This window comes from Bicyclus anynana, chromosome 21, assembly GCF_947172395.1.
Source record: "Bicyclus anynana chromosome 21, ilBicAnyn1.1, whole genome shotgun sequence".
NCBI classification, from domain to species: domain Eukaryota; kingdom Metazoa; phylum Arthropoda; class Insecta; order Lepidoptera; family Nymphalidae; genus Bicyclus; species Bicyclus anynana.
Genome location: NC_069103.1, coordinates 9,483,029 through 9,509,000, shown reverse-complemented (window position 1 = coordinate 9,509,000; position 25,972 = coordinate 9,483,029). Strand labels below are relative to the sequence as shown.

The 25,972-nt window shown below is 36.4% G+C and overlaps 2 protein-coding genes across 2 annotated transcripts in view; one reads left to right on the top strand and one right to left on the bottom strand.

Annotated features, from left to right (window-relative positions):
- Positions 1 to 23,305, bottom strand: part of LOC112044358 (DNA polymerase epsilon catalytic subunit 1) — a 31,110-nt gene extending 7,805 nt beyond the window's left edge. The window contains exons 1-32 of the mRNA XM_024080181.2: positions 23,015 to 23,305; positions 22,785 to 22,908; positions 21,614 to 21,832; positions 20,964 to 21,193; positions 20,009 to 20,329; positions 19,760 to 19,860; positions 18,989 to 19,130; positions 18,175 to 18,307; positions 16,943 to 17,056; positions 16,342 to 16,516; positions 15,552 to 15,819; positions 14,079 to 14,188; positions 13,264 to 13,382; positions 12,806 to 12,945; positions 12,111 to 12,293; positions 11,331 to 11,449; positions 10,899 to 11,017; positions 10,425 to 10,626; positions 10,006 to 10,327; positions 9,178 to 9,409; positions 8,704 to 8,880; positions 7,966 to 8,130; positions 7,188 to 7,275; positions 6,980 to 7,101; positions 5,922 to 6,154; positions 4,727 to 4,852; positions 3,993 to 4,086; positions 3,116 to 3,297; positions 2,275 to 2,471; positions 1,505 to 1,655; positions 652 to 807; positions 72 to 204 (exon numbers count right to left, since the gene is read on the bottom strand). Coding sequence (XP_023935949.1) covers positions 72 to 204; positions 652 to 807; positions 1,505 to 1,655; positions 2,275 to 2,471; positions 3,116 to 3,297; positions 3,993 to 4,086; positions 4,727 to 4,852; positions 5,922 to 6,154; positions 6,980 to 7,101; positions 7,188 to 7,275; positions 7,966 to 8,130; positions 8,704 to 8,880; positions 9,178 to 9,409; positions 10,006 to 10,327; positions 10,425 to 10,626; positions 10,899 to 11,017; positions 11,331 to 11,449; positions 12,111 to 12,293; positions 12,806 to 12,945; positions 13,264 to 13,382; positions 14,079 to 14,188; positions 15,552 to 15,819; positions 16,342 to 16,516; positions 16,943 to 17,056; positions 18,175 to 18,307; positions 18,989 to 19,130; positions 19,760 to 19,860; positions 20,009 to 20,329; positions 20,964 to 21,193; positions 21,614 to 21,832; positions 22,785 to 22,908; positions 23,015 to 23,106 — 5,289 coding nt within the window. The 5' untranslated portion in view covers positions 23,107 to 23,305. The remainder of the gene's footprint in view (positions 1 to 71; positions 205 to 651; positions 808 to 1,504; positions 1,656 to 2,274; positions 2,472 to 3,115; positions 3,298 to 3,992; positions 4,087 to 4,726; positions 4,853 to 5,921; positions 6,155 to 6,979; positions 7,102 to 7,187; positions 7,276 to 7,965; positions 8,131 to 8,703; positions 8,881 to 9,177; positions 9,410 to 10,005; positions 10,328 to 10,424; positions 10,627 to 10,898; positions 11,018 to 11,330; positions 11,450 to 12,110; positions 12,294 to 12,805; positions 12,946 to 13,263; positions 13,383 to 14,078; positions 14,189 to 15,551; positions 15,820 to 16,341; positions 16,517 to 16,942; positions 17,057 to 18,174; positions 18,308 to 18,988; positions 19,131 to 19,759; positions 19,861 to 20,008; positions 20,330 to 20,963; positions 21,194 to 21,613; positions 21,833 to 22,784; positions 22,909 to 23,014) is intronic.
- A 246-nt stretch (positions 23,306 to 23,551) lies between these two features.
- Positions 23,552 to 25,685, top strand: LOC112044359 (mRNA export factor Gle1). Its single transcript, XM_024080182.2, has one exon. It carries the CDS (start codon positions 23,671 to 23,673, stop codon positions 25,585 to 25,587), a length of 1,917 nt encoding a protein of 638 aa, XP_023935950.1. The 5' UTR covers positions 23,552 to 23,670; the 3' UTR covers positions 25,588 to 25,685.
- The last annotated feature ends 287 nt before the right edge of the window (positions 25,686 to 25,972 follow it).

The window sequence follows — 25,972 nt, the reverse complement described above, 5'->3', positions numbered from 1 at the left end:
GCTCAGACTGTGGCTGCAGCCCGACCACTCCTCCGCCTCGGTCACTAGCCTGGTGATGAGATCACACAAACCTGCAATATATGGTGCGCTTGCAGCAGCGCGCACACGGCGAGCGCGTCGCAGTCCAGCGCCACGCACACGCCGCCGTACGCGCCGCTCAGACTGTGGCTGCAGCCCGACCACTCCTCCGCCTCGGTCACTAGCCTGGTGATGAGATCACACAAACCATACATACATATCTACAACAAATGTTAATTAATTGTTAATGTAATTCTCTTTTAAACGCTCGTCACACTATATTAAAAACTCCAGACCCAGTGGTTTTGAGATCCTCGAGCACATTGAATCCTTGGTTAATCTCGTTAAGTTAAACCTGAGGATGGTGTTAGATTGGAGTGTCGCCATTTTGCGTTTGACAATAATCTTGCTGTCCTCATGCCTGTTGTCATACCCTCCGTACCCGTGTACTGCGCAGGCAGATGAGGACTCATCCAACATTCATTCGGTTTGCCTATAGTTCTTAAGTTATGACAATACACTTTATTACAAAAAATAGACTAAATTCACGTTGTGTCCATTTGTATTCGTTTAAAACTATGCTAAAGCGATTATTTTTCTAAAATTTCCATACTAAAAACAAATAGTATTTACCTGTTGTCATCAATTTCTCTACCGCCCAGATCTGGTCTTTCCAGGCTGGAGCACCACAGCACAAAGTTGTGTTTGGCGAGGTGTCGTGCAAAGAACAGGTCAGCGCCGAACTGCGTCGGGTCCGCCGCAGTGTTGCCGAGAGGCAAGTGGAAGTACCTGAAAAAAGGTTTACAATATCTGAATATTACCTACATACTTTTTCAACCTGAAAAGGGTTTGCAACACCTGAATATTACATATTTTTGCATATATTGTAAACCTTTCAGATCAGATTTTTTATTTTATATACATGTTAGCGCGAAGTTAAGCGGGGAGAATAACTCGAGCAGTGAAGGTGAGTCTTGCGTCGACAAGGGGAACCTTTAAACGTGCTCTAAGAAAAACAATCCTCGGGCACTGCTCGAAGTTATTCTCTGCTACTCTAGGGTTTAGTATTTTGTTACACTCTTAGTTGGAATTGTGAGACATGATAGGCTTTCTATTCAGTATTTTAAGTTTTACCCTTACAAATCAGTGGTGCTACTCCGTAACAATATTTTGTAAAACTTGCAAGTGCGAGTTTCGAATTCATCTTTGTCTTTTTCATTCTATGGTAAGAGGAAAATTCGAAATTCGCACCAGCGAGTTATAAAACATCGTTACAGAAGCCCTAGTGATGTCAGCCTGTATTCAACATACTTAAGCTAATCTCCTCTTACACATAACCAACGATTTGCTATTCGCGCGTACAGAAAAAACTAAGAAAGGCTGGACCAATTTGAATTTTCTTTTTCTGTATATCAGAATTGGCTTGAAACAAAAAATAATTAGTGTCCAAAGTAAGAACCAAAATGAAACGAAGGGTTTTCATTACCTGCACTGCTCGACAGTGAGATTGAGCACAGAGTCCAGGTTGAGATAGTGTCGCACGATGGCGCGCGCGCCCAGCCGCTGCCACTCCAGCGTGTTGTATAGCGACTCTACGTCACGCACGTGCAGCGGTACCAGAGGGAAATCGGATAGACCTGGTTAAAGAAAAAATGAAAAATATCATTATTATATTAATATTACTCAGACCAATTACCTTCTATAGGACCTGCCTCGCTAGAGGTTACCCCTCTGTCAAAAATATATAGTCATGATCAAACATGTTCGAGTCAAAGACTAGACAACAAGACTGAAGTAAAACTTCTTTCAAAAGTAAAAAACATAGAGCCATCTATGTGCCCCAGGCATAACTTTATCGCAACAGAATCTTGAAATGTACAAAAAGGGATTGTTTCAAAGTTCTCTAAGAACGCCATCTATGGTAGTTTAAATCCAAACACTGTTTCACTACATCAGCACGTATGTTAAAGCTTCGCCCGATTACACTCTTCGTAACGCATTCCCCGACTTACTCCCCAAGTCAAGCGTGCGTAAAAAAGTTTTAATTCAAAAACAGCAATAAAAGATAGTATAGTTCAGTCAATCAAATAAACAATTTATAAATCCAGCATAGCTGAAAGGATTTTAATAAAATTTAGCACAAAGGTAGATTATAGTATGAAATAGCACACATACAAATTTCATCTGGATTTGTCCAACAAACCACGCGAATGAAACCAGAAACCAAAGCTGATATTGAAAAAATATAGACTGAACCTGGCATCAAAGCGATCAACGCAGCCGGAGATAAGGCGGTCTGTAGAGCAACGACAGTCGGGCCGCAGCGCTCGTCGCGGTATCTTTGCAGGGCCCTTTGCACCCCGCGCCACACCGCGCGCCCCTCTGACTCCGCGGCCACCTCCCAGCTGAGCTCTTGACCTGGTAGAGTGCTCTCATCTGTTCCGAGATTGATCCTGAATATTTAAAGCCTCAATAACTCCATGGTTGAAGGGTCTAAAATCTGACCCATTCCAAAACCTTTTCATTTTTTGGCCGGCTTAAAACACTGTTAGTTATTAATTTATAATTACAAAGTGAAACAAACTACATTTAGTTTGTCATTCTTAGTAGACTGCGTCGTCACTTGACACTATACATATTATATGTATATTTAAATTATGCGCCACGTGTATACATTTGTTTTACATATATCTGATATTTACCATTTCGCCGCTATTGAACTCTCATTCTATAGCCTTTCTCATTCTATAGTAATACGAAAATTCGAAATTCGCACCATCGAGTTGCTATTCGCTCGTACAGAAAAAGCTAAGAAAATGCTACAATAAATACAAAACAAACTACAAAAAAATATTACAATGAAAAAGACAGTGACATTTACCATTTCGCCGCTATTGAACGACAATATTTCTTTTTCTATTTGTATTTTTATTTATTTGAGACAGAAAACATTTAAATATTAGAGGTTAGTAAAGGCTTAAATTACCATGCAAAGGGGTTAATAAATAACTTCTCTTTACAATATATGTCGTTAATGCTAGGCCTGCAGGTACGATTTTAGCCAAGCGCTAATTTCTAGTTCAATAAAAATACATACTTGGCAGTCCGCTCAGCAGAATACAAAGTATTCATGTTGGGCACTTGGTTGGTCTTCACTGTGTCCAACACAAATATGTAAGCTTTCTTCACAGGGCCCAGTATCAGGGCCCACATACTGCGACTCGAGTTGGGCGCTGAGTGTTGATACAGGAATATGTGCTTTATTGGCGACACTCCATCCTAAAAATATAAAATAACTTGACCCTTCCAACTACGTTAGGTACTACCACTAAATAGTAGGCCTGAGATCATATTGAGACGAGAGATTTGTCGACTCGAAATTGAAAATATCCTCTCTCTCTCCCTTTCATTGCGATAGGACGAAAGAGAAAGCGGTATTTTTGATTCCGCCGCCATTTGTCGGCAATATCTTTCTCGTCAAAAGATAATTCTTTGACGCATTCTAGGCCTACCTTGTCATCTGCTTATGCCTCAGACTAATTACATAAGGACTAGTGTCGCCCCAAATTCACGATCATAATTGTCTGTAATTTTTTGAGGAAAACTACCTTGCATTAGGTATATCTTTTACTAAGTTGCTGACCGTTTTTTACACCATTCAACTACACAAAAAGGTACTTTTTACGGAGCTCTTTAACCGACGAAACTATAGAGACAGTTTTTATAATCGCATTGATCATATACTTTGACAGAACAGTAACGTCTAGCGAAGCAGGTCCTTATATAATTAGTCGAGTCCTATTCCGTCAACTATATCCCTAATTCGCAAAGATGTCCAATAAGTAAAGAAGTACTCGTATAAACTTCTAAAAGTACAACATGAGCAGAGTTACGTACTTAGCATGTCCTTTTCTTCGGTTTCGCCATCAATACAGAAAATGTAAAAATAATGCGTTTTAGTGGAAAATACACACCTGTTTTTGTAGATATGGCTGATGAGCTACACTTTTAAACTGTAACTGACTTAGTGTAAAGGAGTCCATGTTGTTTGTACCAAATTGAATTAAACTAAAACGTAAAATAAAACGTAAATATTAAAAAAAAAATTGAAAACAACAAAACTCAACATAACATAAGATAACATATAAATTTAATATTTTTACACATTCTGGTAATAATTGAATTTGAATTAAAAGGCAAGAATGTAGTGTAAGAAAAGTATTAATACACTGCTTCGTTAGTTTAGTGCTTTTGCGTCTTCGAAAGTCCTTGTGACTTTGGGTCATAAGTAACATTTAGTTTTTCTTTCTTCCAATAATAATTGCAGTTACAGCCATCTTGGGCAATAGGCTAGTTGACGAAATTTTCAAAAGAGGCTTAAATTGTTCATTTTGAAAAAACAATATCATATTTTTTTCGAGACACACATGAAAATTTTAACTTATAAATATTTTTTTGACAATACGACCCAAAACGTTATCAGCCATGATGCTCTCTAATTTATCTGAGTCATGACGTCACATAAGCCCGTTAACACTAAACAAGACTAGGAGAAGCAAAAAATTGGCCATGCCATAGTCTGACGTTTATTCCTCAAGTGACATCAAGCAACATCGTGACATCACAAAACTAAGGCAAGTCCTGACTGTAGGACTGACTGAAAAATAGTAAGATTATTTTGAAAAGGGGTTAGAATAAAGTTTCTTACCGCCTCGCCTCAGTTGGATCGACAGTGCAAATACAGCCGAGTTGCATAAGCACTCTGAATTCCAGACTCATTTGTGTTTCGTATATTCCCTCGATTTCTGGCGCAGACAGTTCGCTCATAAGTTCTCTAAAAGAAAATAATACATAATTACGACTTAACTAATAAATATAACTTAAGGCAGATATTTTTGTCATTATGGTTGGCGTAGCTCATGAAAATCACTTGATTAGTTCTCGAGATTATTCTGATCAGACGGATAGGCAGACAAAAATGAAATTTGAATTATATTAAACACATAGCCTAAATAACTCCACGATCAATGGGCCGGACTCAACATCAAGAAGTTATGGGATCGATCTCTGCCAGTTGTTCTACTATCACACCTTCTCTTATCTAAACATTAGCTATAGTTAAAAATATATAGTGTAGGATGAGGGGAAGTTTGAGACTATTTTCGGAGCGACGCATGAATTATCGTTCGGCTCGTTCTGAAGCGAGTGTGACGTAGGACGACCAGGCGGTGTTACAAGGCGCACGCCGTACGGTCGAGGGCAGTGTTCTGGTGGTGGTCGATCCGCCGACATCTCTCGTGGAGTAAGTAATCTTTCTCGGATTACTCTGCGTTAGTCAGGGAGAATCTCTCTCTGTCTTGAGAAGTGAACTCTGTTTCACTTTGGATACGTTTGGATTTGATTTGTGAATTAAATTGTCCTGACAAATATTGTAAACCTTCATTCAACATTGGTTTTCTTATTTTTTAAATCCATTTCTTACTAAATATAGTGTTACGGAGAACCCTATTACTAGAGACATAGGGTTCATAATCGCTCGCCCTTTCGAGTTTTTAACTTCTTCGAGTTGTTTTGATCGTTAATCTACTGTTTTGATTTGGTAAACTCCGTGGGATAAATAGCACGTGTGAAGGCGTTCCCAGAATGATCTGGAAGCGTTCTGAGTGGGTATAAATAAGCAACGGAGACGATAGCTCGAAGTGAAGTGAACATCGGAGTGACACAAGCGATACAAGTGAAATATAGTGAACTCTGCTACGATTTAGGACTACGAATTGATTGTTGGATTAAGGTGTGGAATAAAGTCTTATACGAGTCATCGGGTGTTTAATTCCAAATCCTCGAACCTTAGTTCGTAATAGTAGTATATTATTTTTTTTTAATTAAAAAAAAACAAAACATACTGGCATCTCTCCCGATACAGCGTCTCGGGCACCGTGTACTGGTACAAATGGTGCGCGGGTCTGGCCCGAGGCAGCACGCGGTTACAGCGCCGCCAGTACGGGCCGCTCTCCTCGGCGCGTGCAACCCGCCGGTTCACGTAGAACATCCGCGGCACTGTCAGTTTGATCTGGTGCAACTCTGTTCCCACTAACGCCCACAACCTGAATAATCCTGGCTCTGCTGTTTCTGCTACCTGTTCATATAATAATATGTTTTTTTTAAGTGAGACAGGATTCCGATTAGAGGCGGATTAAAAATGTCGAGAGCACCCTAGGCAAGCATCTTATCGACGACCCTTTAGCGGTTAATTAAAATTTTTAACTTGTAGTGATGATAATGATGGATGGATACATTATATCAATACACTATACGACGACACTATACGTAGAACATACGTGACACTGTCAGTTTGATCTGGTGCAACTCTATTCCCACTAACGCCCACAACCTGAATATGCAGGGCTCTGCTGTTTCTGCTACTGTTTACCAATGTTTCTTAAACTTAGTTATTGGTGGTACAATACACAGGCTTGTTGTGTAAGGGCCTGTAGCCATGTGGCACGTCGCTTCTCTTTCTACAATCGCAAACGCTTCGAAAATTAAAAAATGTATGGGAGTGACATTTTCTGTCAACAGGTCACGTGATCAAATTATCGATCTGATTTGTTAAACCCATACATATTTGTAGTTTTCGAAGCGTTAGTGTTGGCTACAGGCCCAGAGGCAGATTAAAAATGTCCTTAGAAGGCCCTTATCGATGCCCTTTTCAACATTAACAACCTTGGAGGTCATTGTCCTAAAGGACAAAGGCCTCCTCCAAGCTGAAGCTCCTAAAAGACAATCACAAATTCTGAAGAAAGACTCTTATTATTATCAAATTTTGAAGTGTATCTCATCCCATCCTATTCTCTTACTTCTTTCTCTGTAGTAGTGATAATGGGTTGATGGAGATTAATTTATGATTGCATACAATGCATATAAAAATAAATGAAAAAAATACATAACTTATTTAGTTTACCTGTATAATCTGCCACGGCGTATTCAGTAAAGTGCGTTGCGCCCTCTTTATAAATCCTCCCAAAGTATTTGTCGGACCCGTACTTTTAGGTATTGATATGGGTGCATTGTTGTCTATTTTACCTATAACAATATTATTTTAGTTTGTATTTGTGATGCTTCGCAAATGATAACTGTCAGAATCTTTTGTCAGATGTCAGATCTGTTACCTCTTTTACTCTTGTTACGAAAGCCACGTTGGTTCATTTGCCACATCCATTTCTTCTTTTGAAATATTATCCATGCCCTTCGTTCTTCCTAAAAATATTAAAAACACCAAATCAATATCATCATTCCAACACCAAGATACTAATCTGCAAGTCGCTTGACAGAACTGATGAATGAATCCTGTTCCTATACCGTTAAAATTAATTGAATATGCAATTTCGAAAAGTGCAGATATCTGAAAATTTAAAATGTCCAGGAATTTTAAAAAAAATTGCCCTTTTCGAAATTGCATATTCAATTAAAGTTCAATGTTGACAAATAATTAAAAAAGAAAATTATAAAATAACCAAATAGTAAATTTGAAGGGTTTAGAAGTGGCTACGTCAATAGACCAACGGGCAGAGATCAAACCTATTATGGTGTTGAGTCTTGAGGTCCGATAAACTGTTGCACTACTGAGGCTTTAATTATTATTTCATCATTTATCTATGAGCATACCTTGGTAGCCGTGAAAGTCAAGTGAATATGACCTCTGCCTCTAATTTCGGAGGGTGTGGGGTCGAATCCGGTCCGGGGCATGCACGTCCAACTTTTCAATTATGTGTTTTTAAGAAATTAAATATCACATATCTCAAACGGTGAAGGAAAGACATTGTAAGGAAACCGGCATACCAGAGATTTTTCTTAATTCTCTGCGTGTGTGAAGTTTGGCAATCCACATTGGGCCAGCGTGGTGGACTATTGGCCTAACCCATCTCATTCTAAGAGTAGAGTCCATACCTTGGTAGTGCCAAAAGGCGGCGGAGGTCCCAAGGCCTCTCTCCAAGTGGCGGCCTCTTTCACTGGCGACTCTTCACGTTTGCGCTTGACGCTGTGCACTATCGGTCGTATGACGTGGGGCTCGGATGGGTCTTTGCCGATGTCTTCAATATCCAGTTCTGAGTTCTTTAAAAAAAGATTAATGTTTTACAACCAAAACGAAATAATTAATATAATTTGTTATATAATCAGCTAATATGACATGATAGGAAAGATACAAAAAATAATCTCTTCCTCTTAATTCATCGGTAATATACTACCATATTGGTGTAGGCCTCCTTTAACCTCTTTCAATCCTTTCATGTCAAAATCCAAATATAACCCACCATCTTGATGATATCGTCTTTCCACCTCATTTCATTTTTATATGAAAAATTGTAGACAAACAGAGTAGATTCTAATTAGGAACCTAGATCTCTCCGATTATTGTGACCTGAATTCCAACACGGTACCAATTCGGTACGGTGTGTACCAATACGGCCAGTTGAATAACGAAACTCCACTGCAAATTGCACCAAAGTCTATGTGAAATCCAATATAAGAGTTTACTTGGCTACTGCAAGCTTCGCGACCTATCAATAATAGCCTTACTACACTGAAACTACTTACGTCGCACTACAGTATAACAAAATACGACAGTCACTGTCAAATTTAGAACAAAATTTGACAGTCAAGTTTAGGCAGTCAAGCAAAACTTACCGCATCGGCATTGTTTTCGGAAGGTTCTTCTTCTTCACCATTTTGCTCACTTGCTAATTCCTTAGGTTTGGCTGTGAACATATCCGTGATCTTCCTAGTTTTGAATTTGTCACTTTTCGCTAGCATTTTCTTGTGCAACCAGTCAGGATATTGGACACGAGGAACTGGGTTATCGAGCTATAGAAAAATGCATTTATGCTATTTGAATTCCATAACATAAAAGAAATATTAAGTATTTTTAAAAACCTTTAAACTAGAATAAATGTCAAGATCGCTAGAGCGTAAATATAATTAACATAGACAAGAGAAAATTTCCAAATTAGCTAAAAGGCTGTCACAATAAAGTTAAATCCTCAATGTCATATTGCTTTTTGCTTACTGTTAATTGCTCATGTGAGGATTTCAAAGATCTACGGAAAACACATTTCGTCAATACTACGTCAGTTATATTATAATGACACTATAAATACTTACACCTTGCAGAGCAGCAGGTATCGTGATAATCTTTTGTATGGCGCCGCTAAGCCTTTCGATATAGTACGCCCAATCCAACACATCTCTAATGTCTATGTCCTCAGTTATGGTGTTGTCCTTGAGCCACCTTCTCAAGTGGTGTCTCTTGACCGCTGCTGGCGATTGGAAGATGGCAAGTGGCACGGCTCGCTCGGTAACAGGAGCGCCATCGGGTTTCCGTGATATAATAAACCTTAAATCGAATTATTACAACTAAAGTATTAAAGGAGATGTAGCGACTAAAACCGAGAAAAAGAGTGCTTAGGTCGTTAGAGTACGGGGAAAAGAAGAATGAAAAAAGATCAAAAAAGATTATTCAAACGAGGAAGAATCTAAAGGGGAAGAAGACGAACGTTCCTGAGCAAATCCAGCACATTCTCGGCCAGGTCAAGAGTACCAGAAATAGACGAATTTGTATAAAAGGATAGATGAGAATGGAAGAACCAGGGAAGATATGCAAGGATCGTAGGTATTGTCCCGAATAATTAAGGTTAGAAATAACAGACTTCTGTGCTAGCTTGCGTGCAACTTTATTCAAGTTATAAAAATATAAATCATCATCATCATAATTAACTCATATTCGGCTCACCGCTGAGCTCGAGTCTCCTGTCAGAATGAAAAGGGTTAGGGCAGTAGAAATGCTCATATTATACGCAATGCTCATATTAATATTATACGCAATTTCTAAAATATATCGAATATTTTTGATATCCACTTGACCTAATTTCTGTTTCAAATACATATTTGTAAAATTAACTCATAGTACAATGGAAATGTAAGTAAGCTTACCTGCAAGCCAACCCAGCGTCCTTCACCATCTGATCTCCTAAGAACTCCGCTAATCTTTTCGCAGTAGAAATCGATGTTGACTTTTGCCCACCATAATCTTCAAGCTTCTTTGACATCGATCTATTTTCCGATATCAGTTCGAACAACTCCGAATCGGGCATATTAGATCCCTTGCTGTATAGAACATCGAGCCAATAATCTGCTACTTTAGCGACTGCTCCGTAACATGACTTTAGATCGTTCCCCTTTAAAAACGCCTCGAATACGGAAGATTGGAATATTTTAATTAATTGCAATTCCCCACGACGCTTTACTTCGAAACCTGATGAATTTGAAAATGTTACATAAGTCTTCTCATACCATAAAAGGGAGTCTAATATGCGATTCAATAAATACATATTTCCAAGAATGTCTTTTACCTTTTAATTCAGCCAAAGAACCATCAAAATTGAAAACAGCGTATCGCTTTTTAAGCTTCTTCCCTTCTTCCTTCGAGGCTGGCAGCACCATGGCAAGGTAGGGACCGTCAACTTCGAAGAAAATTGAATTTTCAGACCTTTTCTCGTATGTTTTTTCAACTGGATCTGTTAGCTCGTAATATTGATCGTTGGTAAAGTGATCCTAGATAAACAAAATAAACGTGCACCTTTTTTATTACTCGCATAAAAACCTATGTTATAAATGCAATTTTTTTTTAAAGTGCCATATAATTTGATCAATATGACCATGACTATTCCCTTAACCATACCCTCCTACCGCAGTCAAAAAGACTAGAGGATATGGGTACGACAATGATGCAGCAGGTGGGGGGGAACCTCTCAGTTAGTAAGTTTAAAGTTTGAAAATCATGTCGCGACAATTCATGCTTGCCATTACCATTCTAGATATCTTACCTTCACCATAGCGTTGAGCACTGCGTTGGGGTACGACACGTTGATTTTCTTCTTCTTTTGGTGCTTTGTGTATATTGTCACGTTTTCGGGAAACGATGATGGCAATATGCACCAAATACCTAATAAGAAATAAATAGAAATATATATAAGAGAAAAAAACGAACCAAAGTAATTCTTGCTCTGTATGCCCAAGACTTGCTCCACGACATATCTTCAGACAAGAAAAAGACAAAATAGCGCAATCCAAAATATACAGTCCTTTGTGTTAGGGAAAAAGAGGGAGATAGAGAGAGAGTGATATTTCTATTCTGCCGCTATTGGTACACAATATATGTTTTCTTCTCACGAATTATGCCACTGATGCATTCTATAGCCTTAATGGATTGGTAGGTTTTATGATAACAATATTATGCCAAAATTTAATGGTTTTACCATCTGTATCCAGTTCGAGCGGTCGTCCAACTTGCTCGATAATTTCACGAGCCTTCATGATGATGTTAGCACCGGTGTAGCACACTATACCCGCCATTTCCATACTGTGCCATCGAGCTCTAAAACATATAGCCCATTATAATACTTATAAACCATACAACAGCTTACGGGTTTAATATATAGGTACGAGGAAAAGCTTTTATGCCAGAATATTAGAATATCAGAATAAGAATAAAACTAGGCAACCATTGCAAACATCTTTTAAGACAGTAAAAATGAAAAAGAGAAGGATGAAAAGGAGAAAGACAATCTATGAAAGAGACAAATGTGTTGTTGCATTTTAGGCTACACGGAATGGAATAAAGGACGATACACAGCTAAGAAGTTTTAGCTAAGCTAAAACTTCTTAGCTGTGTATCGTCCTTTATCTAGCTAGCCTTTAACTAGCCGTAAGCTCAGTGAGCTAAAACAGCTTAACGTAGCGCGAGTCAAAAGTTAAAAATTTATTATCTAATTTTTACTTGAAATTAAATTAATTATGTTCCAGGTTTGACAAATACAGTTCATGTAGATTGTATGTCCATTACATGACTTTAAATGTTTAGTTTCGGTTGACTTTTATGGCTCGAGACCATTTGTTTGAAATAACATGCAAGAGGCCTATGTCCAGCAGTGGACTTTCATTGACTGTTAATGATAATGATGACTTTCTTATTAACATTCCAAAATTTGTTTCATAAGGTTACAGGTACACTATTTATTGCAGCTGTTAGTTCTTACCCTCTCCTCATAACATATCCATAGAAAGAGTTCAGAATACACTTGTGAGCCAACTGGAGCGAGTCGTACAGAACCTCACGACTTTTAGCACTTTTGATCTCGGCCGCGTCTCCACTGGCGACTGCTTGAACGACCATGGCTTTTGCCTGTTTGTTTAATGCCTTGTATTCGTAGCGGCGATCCCTGATGATGTATAAAGTCACCAAATTTAGTTTTGGTCCGAAAAATAATTCAATGTAAAAGCTATGCATTTATATTTGAGCTTTGAGATTGAAAGGAGATAGTCCAAAATTGTATGGAGCCCAGGATCAGTCATTGTACCCTAGCGGAAATAAAAGAAGATATTTTTTTAACTATTTTTGATTATACAAATCTACGAATTTACTTTAATTCTTTCGAAATAATATTCATTATCTCCCAAGAAATGCAACATTTATAATGGCGGATAGATGACGTTTTCAATGCAGTAATCGATTTGACTTTTGCTGTCAATTGTCTTGTCATAGTTGCTCAATGGGCGCCATCTTGATATAACTCAAAAACTTGGGTTTTTATTTTTTTTATTTCTTTTAATTTAGTAAAATTTGTTCACTTTAATAAATTTTAATAAAATCCTTGTATTTTTTAATTTTTAATGATACGAAGTACAAAAGTGGACCTGAAATGGACCATCTCCTTTGTAAAGTCATTCTCACCGAAACGCTCTGACAGTATCGACGTAGAAAGAGTTCTCTTTCTGACATATCGTGGTCGTACGCACTTCGGTTCGTGTCACTTTAGTTTTCTTATATGCAACTTTACAATAATCCGCTAAACGCTTCTTTTCATACGCAGCCTGAAAAAAAAGTGATATTTTTCGCATTGGTTCATAATATGGTATCTTTCAAAATTAAAATAGTAGACAAAATGAAATAGAAAATCTTTTTTGAATTGAACAGAGACATTTTTGTATATTTCTCATATACATATATTTTGTGTATAATACAACTCTTTGATTTGGATAAAGTTTAGCTTTTAGGAATAGCGATTTTACCCAAAATTATTTGAAAAATCCTTCATTTACATTTGCTAGCATATGATACCTTAGAACTTACTACTTAGCCATCAATACCAACCTTCTACTAGACACCTAGATGTATAAGCAGTCACAAACCTGATCCTCCTTAGGTAAAGTGTGGAACGCCCTCGGCGGCCCACCAGGATGTAGGGGAGGGAACTTCTCTGTTTCCAATTGCTGTTGTATTCTCTGATATTCACTCCTGGTTGCTGGCACTGGAAATATACGAATTTGAATACAATTCACATCCACAGAAATAAATGTGGTTACAATCAATAAACATTGGAATCGAAGAATTATTAAATGTAATAAATAATAATATATTTGATTCAACACTTTTGAGATCTAGGAAACGGATGCGACGATTTTTATAAAGTTTTGTGTTTGGATTTTTTTTTTGTTTCTAGAATAATTAATCTACGTACTATGTAGATACCTTTTACAGATACGACGGTAAAAAAATAAAATGAGTTGGCTTCAGCATATAGACTGTTTGGAATCTTTAATTAGACAAATCAGGGTGGAGCGATAATGAGCATCATTTAGGAGCTATAATAGGATTTAGGAATGAGTTTCATTAGCTCCACAGTAAAGGGACCGGTTTTACACCGAGAATTCATGGGTTCGATTCCCGCCCTCTAGATAATTGTCGTCCCCACTCCTAACACAGGCATTTCGACTAATTGGAGTTGAACGGGAATATCATAATTAAAAATATATGACAATTTAAAAATAAATAAGAAATTGCGTGAGTAAAATAAAATTACTGGGTAAATTGTACATTTTATAATCCGGAATACAAATTATAAATGCATTTATTCATACAGTTACCGGAAAAATAAAATAATTTTATTATTCCGGTTACCGGACGAATAGCTTCAGCCAAATGGAATAAGAGTTGTTCGACTCACAGAAGTCCCCGCGCCACATCCAATCCATGTGCCTCTGGCAGTCGGCGCCGGGCCGGTTGTAGTCGCACACAGCACATATGCTCGCGTTCACCATCGCGGATGGCTGTAATCTAAATATATAAAACTCAAAGGTGACTGACTGACATAGTCACAGACAGACTGATCTATCAACGCACACCACTGGACTGATCAGGCTGAAAGGAGATGGTCCATTTCAGGTCCACTCTTGCACCCCATTAAAAATTTTAAAAATACAAGGATCTTATTAAAATTTATTAAAGTGAATAATGTAACTAAATAAAAAGAAATAAATAAAAATAAAACCCAAGTTTTTGAGTTAAATCAAGATGGCGCCCTTAAAGCAACTATGACATGACAATTGACAGCAAACGTCAAATCGATTACTGCATTGAAAACGTCATATAGTGTTGCATTTCTTGGCAGATAATGGATATAATTTCGAAAAGGATAAGCCTGGCTGTCCAGCGCGGAAATGCAGCCAGTATTCTTGCCACCATTCCACGTGGGCATGATTTGTATAGTTATTAGGATAAGTTAGCTTAAGTTCCTTATTGTATTCTTTCTCAATAAAAAAAAAAAAAAAAATTTAGATGTTATGACGTAGACATCCGCTAAGAAAGGTTTTTGATCAATCCTACCCCCAAGGGGATAAAATAAGGGATGAAAGTTTGTATGAAACTGTCTCATTACTAAAGCGATTTGGCTGAAATTTGGAACGGATATAGATTTTACTCTGGATTAACACATAGGCTACTTTTCATCCCGTAAAAATCCGTGGTTCCCGCGGGATTTATAAGAAACTGAATTCCACGCGGTCGAATTCGCGAGCGTCCGCTAGTCTATGCTTAAGACGCGACACGATATAGAAACATTTATTATTTGACCATGATTATAGATTTTATCATAACTTTACAGGAAATGACTTAGCGTGGGTTTTCGCAGCTTGGGACCGACTGGAAATTCGTCGCACCCGTATTTTAATAACATATTACTTTAACATCAAAACATTTCGAAACCTAACATCGTACAACTTATTAAAAATAGAACTATCACTGCTTCGAAATTAGCGCACATCTATGAAAATTAAATGAGATGTTTAATAATTCCAATTATTTTCATTTTCAATCAACAAAATCGTGATGCAATCCAAACCGCTAAGAGGTCAAGGCATGTAAGTAGGTATTATTAATTTTTCTTTTTTTCTTTCGTGGAGATGTTTTTTTTTATTCTTTACAAGTTAGCCCTTGACTACAATCTCAGCTGATGGTAAGTGATGATGCAATCTAAGATGAAAGCGGGCTAACTTTTTAGGAGGAGGATGAAAGTCCACACTCCTTTCGGTTACTACACGGCATCGTACCGGAACGCTAAATCGCTTGGCGGTAGGGTGGTAACTAGCCACGGCCGAAGCCCTCCACCAGCCACAACAAAGTATTATTACAAAATAATCACCTGTTAGTCAAAATAATGTTAGGATACATAGCGCCCACGTCCAAATGGTAAATCAACGGATTTTCATCTCTTCTCGGGTGATCTTTCATATGCTGTAACTTTGAATTTATTTCCTCGCAAACCTCATCAAAATTGGTCACTAAATCTAACGGTATGCCTTCTTCGACCTCTATGGCATGCTTCATGGTCTTCTCTGTATTTTCCATCAATTTGTCTATAGCAGTTGGGACTATTCTGAATTTGCATTTTATATCGGCTCGAAATACACCTATAAAAAATATACCAAAAATTGCATTATTTTTCTGATTATTTCTAGATATGTAAAGTATTAAGCGGATATGTAATAGTAAGATACCTATAAACTAATCCTATAAAATTGGTTTCTTTCTTTCAGAAATCAAGTTTATTTGTGGTAGGCAGCTACACATACAAAATATTCTGAAAAAAAAAACCAGCCAAGTGCGTTTCGGTTTCGGTCCAGTTTAGTTGGTCAATTAAAAGTCTTACAATTTTTTTTTAAATTTTATTCCAGGCTTGTCTAGCCTGGCTTATCTACCATAGTACTTGCATATCATATGGTTTATATACATATGGATTAAGATTTAAACCACAATTCCTTCAAGGTAAAGTGAACTTTAAACAGTAGCGATTAGATCTACTTTACTTTGAAGAAAATTGAGGTTTTATAAATATAGCTGGTAGTGTCTAGAAAGCGCAAGACACGTGATATTGAGCTGAAAAGGTGACATTTTATTGAGATAACGACTAAAAACAATTCAGATAAACTAACCTGACTCAAGTGCTTCCACATGCCCCCCAACGTAAGTCTCTGTCTCAAGAACATGACCATCGCTGGTCAATTTGTTCAGTTCTTCCACCTGTTTGTTTGGGAACACTATGTTCGCGTGGAATGCTTCGACCATCAACAGAGATTCGCATAGTGTGCCTGAGCCTTTTCGAAGAACCTATTTTAATAAAAACAAATGTTTTTAGAAGTAGTTGCAATATCTCTTAAATATAACCAATTAGCAGACCTGGTCAAGCTTCGTTCGTTCGTTATCAACCCATATTCGGCTCACTGCTGAACTCGAATCCCCTCTCAGAATGAGAGGGATTAGGCCAATAGTCCACCATGCTGGCCCAATGCGGATTGGCAGACTTCAACACGCAGAGAATTAAGAAAATTCTCTGGTATGCAGGTTTCCTCACGATGTTTTCCTTCACCGTTTGAGACACGTGATAATTAATTTCTTAAAAAAATGCACACAACTGAAAAGTTGGAGGCGCATGCCCAGGACCGGAATCGAACCAACACCCTCCGGAATCGGAAACAGGGGTATCCACTGGGCTTAATCAGAAATTGCTAAATAGTATTGTACTGATGGACTCACCTCATCTGGTTCCAACGGAATAATAGTGCAGAGCGCGAATATAAATGGATGGACATACTTCATGTACAGATAGTAGGTGGCTACAGCGTCTGACACTGAGTAATTCGACAACACCTGTAATTGAAGCAGCTATTTAATTGCAGTGCAACGCAAAAGTTGCATGAATTATGTCAAATTATATATTTGGTATTGTTTTTTGGTAATGGCATTATTTTTTGTAATGTTAGCTATTGACCACGACTTCGTTTTCATGACACGACTTCGTTTTCATGTCATCAGTTTTTAACAAAGTAGCGGACTCTTCGTAGTTTCACCCTAGTAGGTCACCTTCCCGTAGCAATAGGGATATAAAATATTGCGACACTCACAAATAAAATCAAATCAAAATCCGGTTTAGTCTTTAGTAGATCCAGAGATTACCTCATACATCACAAATTTTACCATACTATTATAAATATTAGTTTAGATTTATGAACCATGGATTTTTCCGGAAAAGTTAGTAAAAGAATAGCCTGTGCTCATATCTTAATTTTCAAATGAAAGCTAAATCGGTTTAGTAGCTGCGGCGTGAAGGAGTGACAAAAACACAGAAACACGAACTTTCGCCTCTATAAAATTTGTTTTTCGCATATATATAGCTATCATCGCTACCCTAGAACTCACCAGCTGTCTTAAGGTCATGGCTTACAACTATAGCAAAAACTTTACCCTCCTTCTTACGCAGTCGGGTAAAAAGTGTCGGTTCAACTTTTGGTCTTAATTTTCTCCGTCTTGCCCCCTTTCGCAACGCGCGATAGGGAACTTCATTCCAATTACAAATATCAAAATCACTGGATATATTTAAAAAAGCTGTCAAATAACATTATCTTCTTTAATAATTTTTAAAGCATGTATACATTTACTGTCATGGCATACTACAGTATATATTAGTTTATTAGGTTATGTATTTTTATTATTTTATATTTATCTATGTAATCTGGTTTATGTATTAGTGTGTAATCATTTGAATGTATGTATGTAGAAATCGCTATGTAGCGATAAGGCCGCCTTTTGTATCCTACTTCTGTGCTATACTTTTTTCTTTCTTGTTATTTGTTTTTATTATGTTGTGCTGTACAAATAAAGTATAAATAAATAAATAAAATTTGTTTTAAAAATTCAATAACATGCCAATGGTTTAAAGCACCTACCATAGCTCAGTTTTTTGTGTATTTTATCGAAGGTTTATGTACCTGTGGTTGTTCAGCTGCCATGCGACACATGTCTTCCGGATCTAGCTCAACTGGGTCGTATCTCAATTTCGCCTTCGCTACAGCCTTGAGACCTTGAGAACCTACTGGGAGATACGAATCTCTTTTGACCCAACTGAAATAAATGCAGAACTTATATAAACACAAAAGTTGCTGTTGAACCCAGTGTTAACTTTCTCTGAGGAAAACGATCTTTGACACAAAAGTCTTGACAGCAGCAGTTTGGGTAATCGATAGTCTCGACAGTTACCCTCCCTAGACAATTTGTTTCGCTATGCAACTTTTTATTTAAACTTTAATTTAAAAAATAAAAAAAAACGCGGGGTTCTTCCCTCATGAACCTCTTTCAGGGCTGAGGCATCTATAACTATGGGCATGGTCTATGCTTGAAAAAAAAAATACAGAATTTTAACTCATGAAAGGTGGCGATAGATGCTATTGCCGGAGTGTCTCTACCTGACCAGAGTTTAAATAAAAATTTAGACCAAATTAATCTTATTTTGAAGAATCTTAACACTCGTAAATAGGAATTTTTAATAATAAATGATACAGTTTGTCTCAGAGTCACATATATGGGAGGAGACTGTAAGCTTGAAAAATGCTCTACAAAGTTTAACTGCAATGTGCACTGTTTACCAGCAAACAAATTAAAAATGAGGGTATAAATCGCAAGTTAGTTCACACCTAATACTAATTATAGTCAATTTGTTCTTAAATTAATGAAAATAAATTCGATTAATAAGCATATAACGATTAGATGTAGCCTCCCCCTTATACTTCGGTTTATAGAACTTACCACAAACAATCCATATGCATGGCCGGGCGGCACGCGTAGGTGCCATCTCTGGCCGCTATCTTGCTGAAGCCTATCTCCAGTTTCATGTCTAGGCCGAGTACCGCCGCTCGCGCCTCCACGAATGGCCAATCGAAAAAGTCACCTATATAAAGTATAGCGATTTTGAATACTACAATTACGTGTTTTATAATGCATTATTATATATATATAACTTATATATATAACTACTATAACTTGCTTAAAGACCTTGGCCTCTCTAGAAGTGCAGCTAGTTCTATATTAGAACGAGTATCCAAAGCTGTTCTAATAGGATCTTACCAAATTTGGATAGGTTGTGTAGTGTTGATCGATCGTCAAGGAATTCCTTAACCCTACATCCAGTAGTCACAAGTCCTGGACTTTGCTCGGTGTTTTTCTCTCTACCACGCGATGAATCCGGCACCCGCACGGTGAATCCATGGAATGCTAAGATATTCGTCTCCCTTGGCTTTATAGAACTGCAGTCTAGTATAGGAACTTGAAAAATTGTCTAAGCAGGGATAACAATACAAGCGGCTATCACAAAAGCCTTGATTTATTTTACAATTTTTATTTAACTAGCGGACGCCCGCGTATTCGTCCGCCATTAGTATTAGTAATGGAGTAACCTCTCCTGTTTTCCCAACATTTCCCTTCACTGTTCTGCTCCTATTGATGAAATGAAGCATAGGCTATCTACTAGAGTTAGACCAATGAGATAATTATATTATATCTAATACGTAAAGTCCTTACCATTGTATGTAACGAAAATATGAGGTTTCACATCCATGATATGATCAAAGAACTTTTGTATCAAAGCTAGTTCATTAGGCTCATTGAAAACTATGAATTGTCTGTAAAATAAAAACCAGTATGTAATCTTAAAATTAAAAAAAAATCTAAGTTTGAACTTAATTTGACAAAATACACCCTTATCTATACTTTTCACTATTCAAAATATTATGTAGTTAAATGTGTTATCAATATTATTTGTATTCTTACCCTTCAAACTCTGGTTTAGGTGTATACTCAAAATCTTCAACATCAACCGATATGATCTCCCTGTTCGTTATCAAATAGCCCTGTGCATCTATCATGTATGATATCATCATAATTTGATCTGTCTGTGAATCTGGAAACTTCAGTGGCAGTTTTGTAGTCTCAATGTCAAATGCTAGCACTATAGGATCTGGCCTCTCTATGATGTCCTCCCTTTTTGTGAATACAGGCGTTTCTGTGCCTCTACTTTTGACAGTGTACCATGTACCACAGAATATCTTCATGTCTATGGATACTCGTACGTGATATGGTACATCATGTTCCCTGAATTTAAAGAAATATTTAAGTTACCATACCATATAACTGAGTCCTCGCCTGCACGGTACAGGGGTGAGGGTTTGTTAATTCATCCTCTGGTGTCATATCTGTGAGATCCAGTCATATGACTTATCTATAGTCTAAGGCACTTTTCTAATAATGTAAATATCAAACATTTTAAGAAAATAAATATCAGTTGATAATGAAAAAACCGTTTCTCTCTTGACACATACCATAATACCATATAACTGAGTCCTCGCCTGCACGGTACAGGGGTGAGGGTTGGTTAATTCATCCTCTGGTGTCATATCTGTGAGATCCAGTTATATGACTTGTCTATAGTCTAAGGCACTTTTCTAATAATGTAAATATCAAACATTTTAAGAAAATAAATAACAGTTGATATTGAAAAAACTGATTCTCTCTTGACACATTTGAACACCTGTTCTCCCAAAGTTCTACTTCATAGGTTTTGAATTATTATGATATACCTCATCATACACTCATGACTGAGGAGACCAGTTACAGGATTGGATTGACACTTGTATTATCTCTTTTCTTTGTAATTGAATTTAGCATTTGTTTCATTGTTTAGTATATTAAGTAAGGGGTTTTACTAAACTAAAAATACAATATTTACCTTATATCTAAGACATTGTCCATATGATCAGTTGTTTTTTTCGCATGCTCAATCGCAGCAGCACTGGTCAGAGCATTGGTCAACATTTCAGAATAAATTGCATCCTTTTTCTCTCTCTCCTTGTTTTTATTTACAGCTGTTAAAATCTCCCGTCTCACTTTCATCATCTCATTCTGTGATATGAATGACAGTTTTATGTAACGCTGCCTTATGCCTGAGAGATGGTTGAGCTAAAACATTGATAATTATTTATTTCATTGATATTGAGTTAGAAAACTATTTATAAGACAAGGAGAGAAATATAAAAATTAAAAACATTACATAGGTACTAGCTACAACTTCTTTCACAAGAAAATACCTCACCATGCATTGTTAGTATATTGAAGGAATTAGATGGCATTTTCGATGGGAGCTCCCAGGTGGTTTGAGCTTTTCAGACTCTTCCATTAATTATTATTATCATCATATTAAATTATATACCTAAGCTCTCCTAGTGAGGTCCTCACTTCTATTGGTAAAAAATATATGAAAGTTTGTTTTTTTTTTCTAGTTTTCACAAACAAAGAGACATATGTAGACCTTTATAGAGGAGAGTTTTATAATATGCACAGTTCTAGGAGAGTTTTATATTTGTGCAAAAGTAATCTTACCAAATCCAAATCTTCCTTCTCAATAATCTCAATTTTATTAATGTTTCCAGCAAACTTTTTGGACAAATACTGTACTACTTCTTGTTCACATTCCTTCCTTGGTAGTACAAGGAAATATGGGTTAAATGTGAGTGAAACTTTAAACCTTGAACCATCCATCTCTATGAAATAGTAGTCCATGGCTGAGACCAGTCTTTTGTCTTCATCTAATACTTCTGCCTGAAATGTTAAGGTTCTTTAAAGACTCATTTTATTATGTTTTAACACTAGCAAATGTCTGCAACTTTGTACGACCATAGACTTCCTTATTCCGGCCTTGTTGCAAAATCTGTTCTTAGCAAACATCTACAAGTTATAAACTATGTCACTGTCAAATTTAAATTTTTGTTATTAAGTAGTTTTTCAATATTTAGTGATGAGTGACCTTTTGCTTTTATATATTATATTAAGATTAGTGAATTTGTCTGACCAAAATTAATTCTCCTGTAGTATATGATAGTTAATATATTTTGCTTGCAAAGTTTCAATACCTATGGGAAAATCTTTTAATGTTAGTCAAAAATTATAATTTTAAAATTATTAATAAACTGTTATTTCTTATCACATATATACTTTGGTTTCATCTATTTACAATCTAAGCTTATATTTAATTGTAGTACAAAATCATGATTATTAATGTGAATATTATACATAGTGTATACTTTGATGTTTATTTGTAACTGCCTTGTTGGTCCACTAAATAGCATTTTGCTTAGGACCTTCAGATTTTGGGTTGGAGTCCTGGATTAAAACATAATATATTTTTTTTTAAAGCTTTAGTTTTTCCGATTGGTGGTTCTACGCTTGTACTACAAGAAAAGAAAACCAGCTCTAGTGTGTGCAGTGGTGTGCATAAGGTTGTTAACTGTTCATAAAATTTATACAAAATGAGAACTTCCTGCTCCAATACAGGTTCGTAATGAGTCGTCAGGGTAGGCAGTACATTTTTGCATCTATGGTGTGTGCTATTAAAATAGCCTGATGATGATGGTGATATTGATGTCATACAGAATATAAGTAGAGGATCAGCCAGGCGGTCCAATGTGGTAATGCAGCCAGTTCTTGTTACCATTCAAATTGGGCATGACTTGTATAGTTATTAGGATAAGTTAAAAAAAACAAAGTAACTTACAGTGTGCATATTTATAAGGTAACCAGTACGCTCTTTGGTATCTCTGACTCTATCGAATCCATATTTAGAATCTATCCTGTCGTTATCCAAAGCCACACGGATTCTCGATTCAGAAGTCTCTTCCCTAGAATCAAAATATTCATAAGTTTTTAGGGTTATATTATCTTTGCACATATTCTTGGTGTTTTCAATTTACTTATCACGATCTAAAAATTTAAAAATTTACGAACCTTGATCCAGACGAAGCACCGACATCCTTTTTATTTGCATCGTTCCTATCCGCTCTGTATTTACCAGTATTTTGGAAAACCATTTTGTTCATTTACTGAAAGTGCTGTTTTTCAGTAAATTGGAATCATTTATAGCACGTAAGTTTTCCAGTTAATAGAATGTTTATTTTTCATTTTAGGTAATTGTAATTTCACAAAAGAAGATTTTCTTTTTCAGAACCATTTAAAATGTTTAGGATGTTTTGTTGACTTTGTTACTTTTGCTTTGCTTTGAGTTTGAATTTGAAGTTTGAAATTTTGACAACATCAATACCGATTTTCGCGCCAATGTAATACAGACACAAAATTAATTTCGTGTCTATTGTTCATTTACTTTCTATTCATTTCATTCGACCAATAGTCTTAAATTGAGTTGAGTAACTTGGGGCCAGAAAATGAAAATTAAAAAACATTTTAACTTTGAATTTTTAGTCACTGTTGATGTTCTGTGGCTTCATTTGTCGTCTGTGACTGTCAGTGTCAAAGTGTCAATGTCATATAGTTGATGTTTGTGCATTGTATCGAGTATCGACTTGCCGGCTGCCGCCCTTGAAAACGTTGATTAATTGTAATTGAAATTTAAAAATTACAGACTCTGATTTTGAATAAACATTTTAATGGTAATTATGGAAGACATAACTTATTCTAGAAGTGGGACAAAACATTTTGACATAAGTATTTCTGATACATTAGCAGACTTTGAAAGATTGCGTATATCGGCATTAACAAATGCTGCTGAGATCAGCCCACTCGTCAAAGAAGTCACGATAGGACCTAGAAGCCCTGTGAAAAAACAAAAATCAAAATCAAATCCTAACACACCAGTACGTAATGAAGAAGAAACAGTTGATCTAATAGACAATAAAATAAGTGACGATTTACGGCACACACTAATACTAAAAGATTATGAGTCTAGACTACAGGAAATTACTGAAGAATGCTTTAAAAATTTAGTGGACAAAATGGTTGCATCCTATGCATATTGGAAGAAACAAAGTGACGAGTGTAAACAACAATCTTTAGATCTCAGAGCTAGAAAACTGCAAATAGCCAAACAACTACAGGAGAATGACAATGCAACAGTACTGGAGAAGACTAAACTGTACGAGCAGAAGTATCAGGTTAACCATGACACAATAGAGAACATGAACAAAATACTTGAGGAACAAAACATATCTACAACTAGATTTGCATCTATCATGGACAGTCAAACTAAAATATGCATATGTCATAATGAAATAAACAATCTTGTGCAATCAGAACCTTTAATTAATGAAATCTTAGACAAATATGTTACAGACATAAATACAATAATGAGTAATATTAATCTCATCATGGACTGTTGTAAAACTGGTTCCATTACTGACAATTTAGTGAGACAGGCAGAGTTGCTGTCAATCAAAATGGAACACATTAAAAGTAGAATTACTGAAGATTTAAATGACACAAAGCACCAGGAAATTTTAAGGATGCAGAGGGAAGTAGAGGATGCTAAGCAAAGAGAGTTAAAAGCAAAACAAGTACAAGAAGAAACAGCTGCTGAACATTTACGAACCCAACAAGCTCTTGCTGAACAAGCTAAAAAAGCACAGTCCATGTTCTACTCCGCCAAAAACTATGCATATTATAAACAACTTCAAAATTTCCTAGATAGTTATGAGAGGAGTTATATAGATCTCATGGAGAATATAAACTTGAAAAAGTTTAGATTTGACTGTCAGAAAGCTGTAAATACTCCTGTAAATGCTATATCCTCTGTCAGTGGCGCCCATATGAAGGATAAGTATGATAAATTGGCAAAACTTCTTAGAGGTGAACAAGTGAAAGTATTGGACACATATGTCACGGCTACACAGCATCCACAGGGCCTCAATTACTGTACAGCTTTGCTAGCAAAAAAAATTGTAAGACAAGGAGATCTGTTAGTCTCCAGTAATGCTGAAGCTGCATTCCCCCTTGCTGCTGTAACTGTTGCGTTATGTTCTCAGTTTCCAGACTTTGGCAAACTACTTGAAGCCTATTTCCATAGATTCTGTCCATATTTAGTACCAATGATGCTTCCTCAAAAAGAAGGCCAAACTGACAAGGAGTTCTACCTGTCTAGAGGTTACACTTACAGTGAAGAGGATGATGTGGAAAAACAAGACAAGTTTTTAAAACGAATGTCTGGTATATTCAGGTTGCACTGTGCCATTTGGATAACAAAGACACCAAGATTTATAAATGCTTCAAACCCTTATGGATTTTGTTATGCATGGCAGTGGTTAGCTTCTTTTATTAATTTAAAAGCTGAACCAGACATAAGTGCTACATTGATACATGATTTTTTTACTGTATGTGGTTCAGAATTCTTGAAAAATTATAAAAAGCAGGGCATTAAAATAATTCAGGTATTAGCTACAGACTATCTAAAAATATTGCAAAATATTGATGAAGGTGGTCCAAAATCGAGATTTGAAGTTTTTCTGCAAAATGTTATTAAGACAGGTCATATTCCTCCACCAAACGGTTTATTGTCACCAAATACTTGGTAGATTGACATGTTAATTTTATACAACTTATTAAGTGTATATGTATTAAGGATAATATTTTAAGAAAAAAAATTAATGAAATAAAAATAATGCTGATTGCAGTATTTTGTTTTATTAGTTTAAAAACTAAATTAACCTAAATACCAAAAATTGCCTCGGCTTTTGAATCTAGTAAACTAACCTTGATTATCTATACGTACCTCCTAATATTGTATAGAGGTAATTTTTGTATGAAATGATTACTAAAATAATTAATGTAAAAACTTTTCTATCCTATTCTTACTTAAGACAGAGGCTGTGATAGCAAGACATAACTACCATTCATTTTAGACAACCTGAAAGTTTGTTAGCCCCTGCTCCTACCATAGATTTATATTTAGACGGTTGT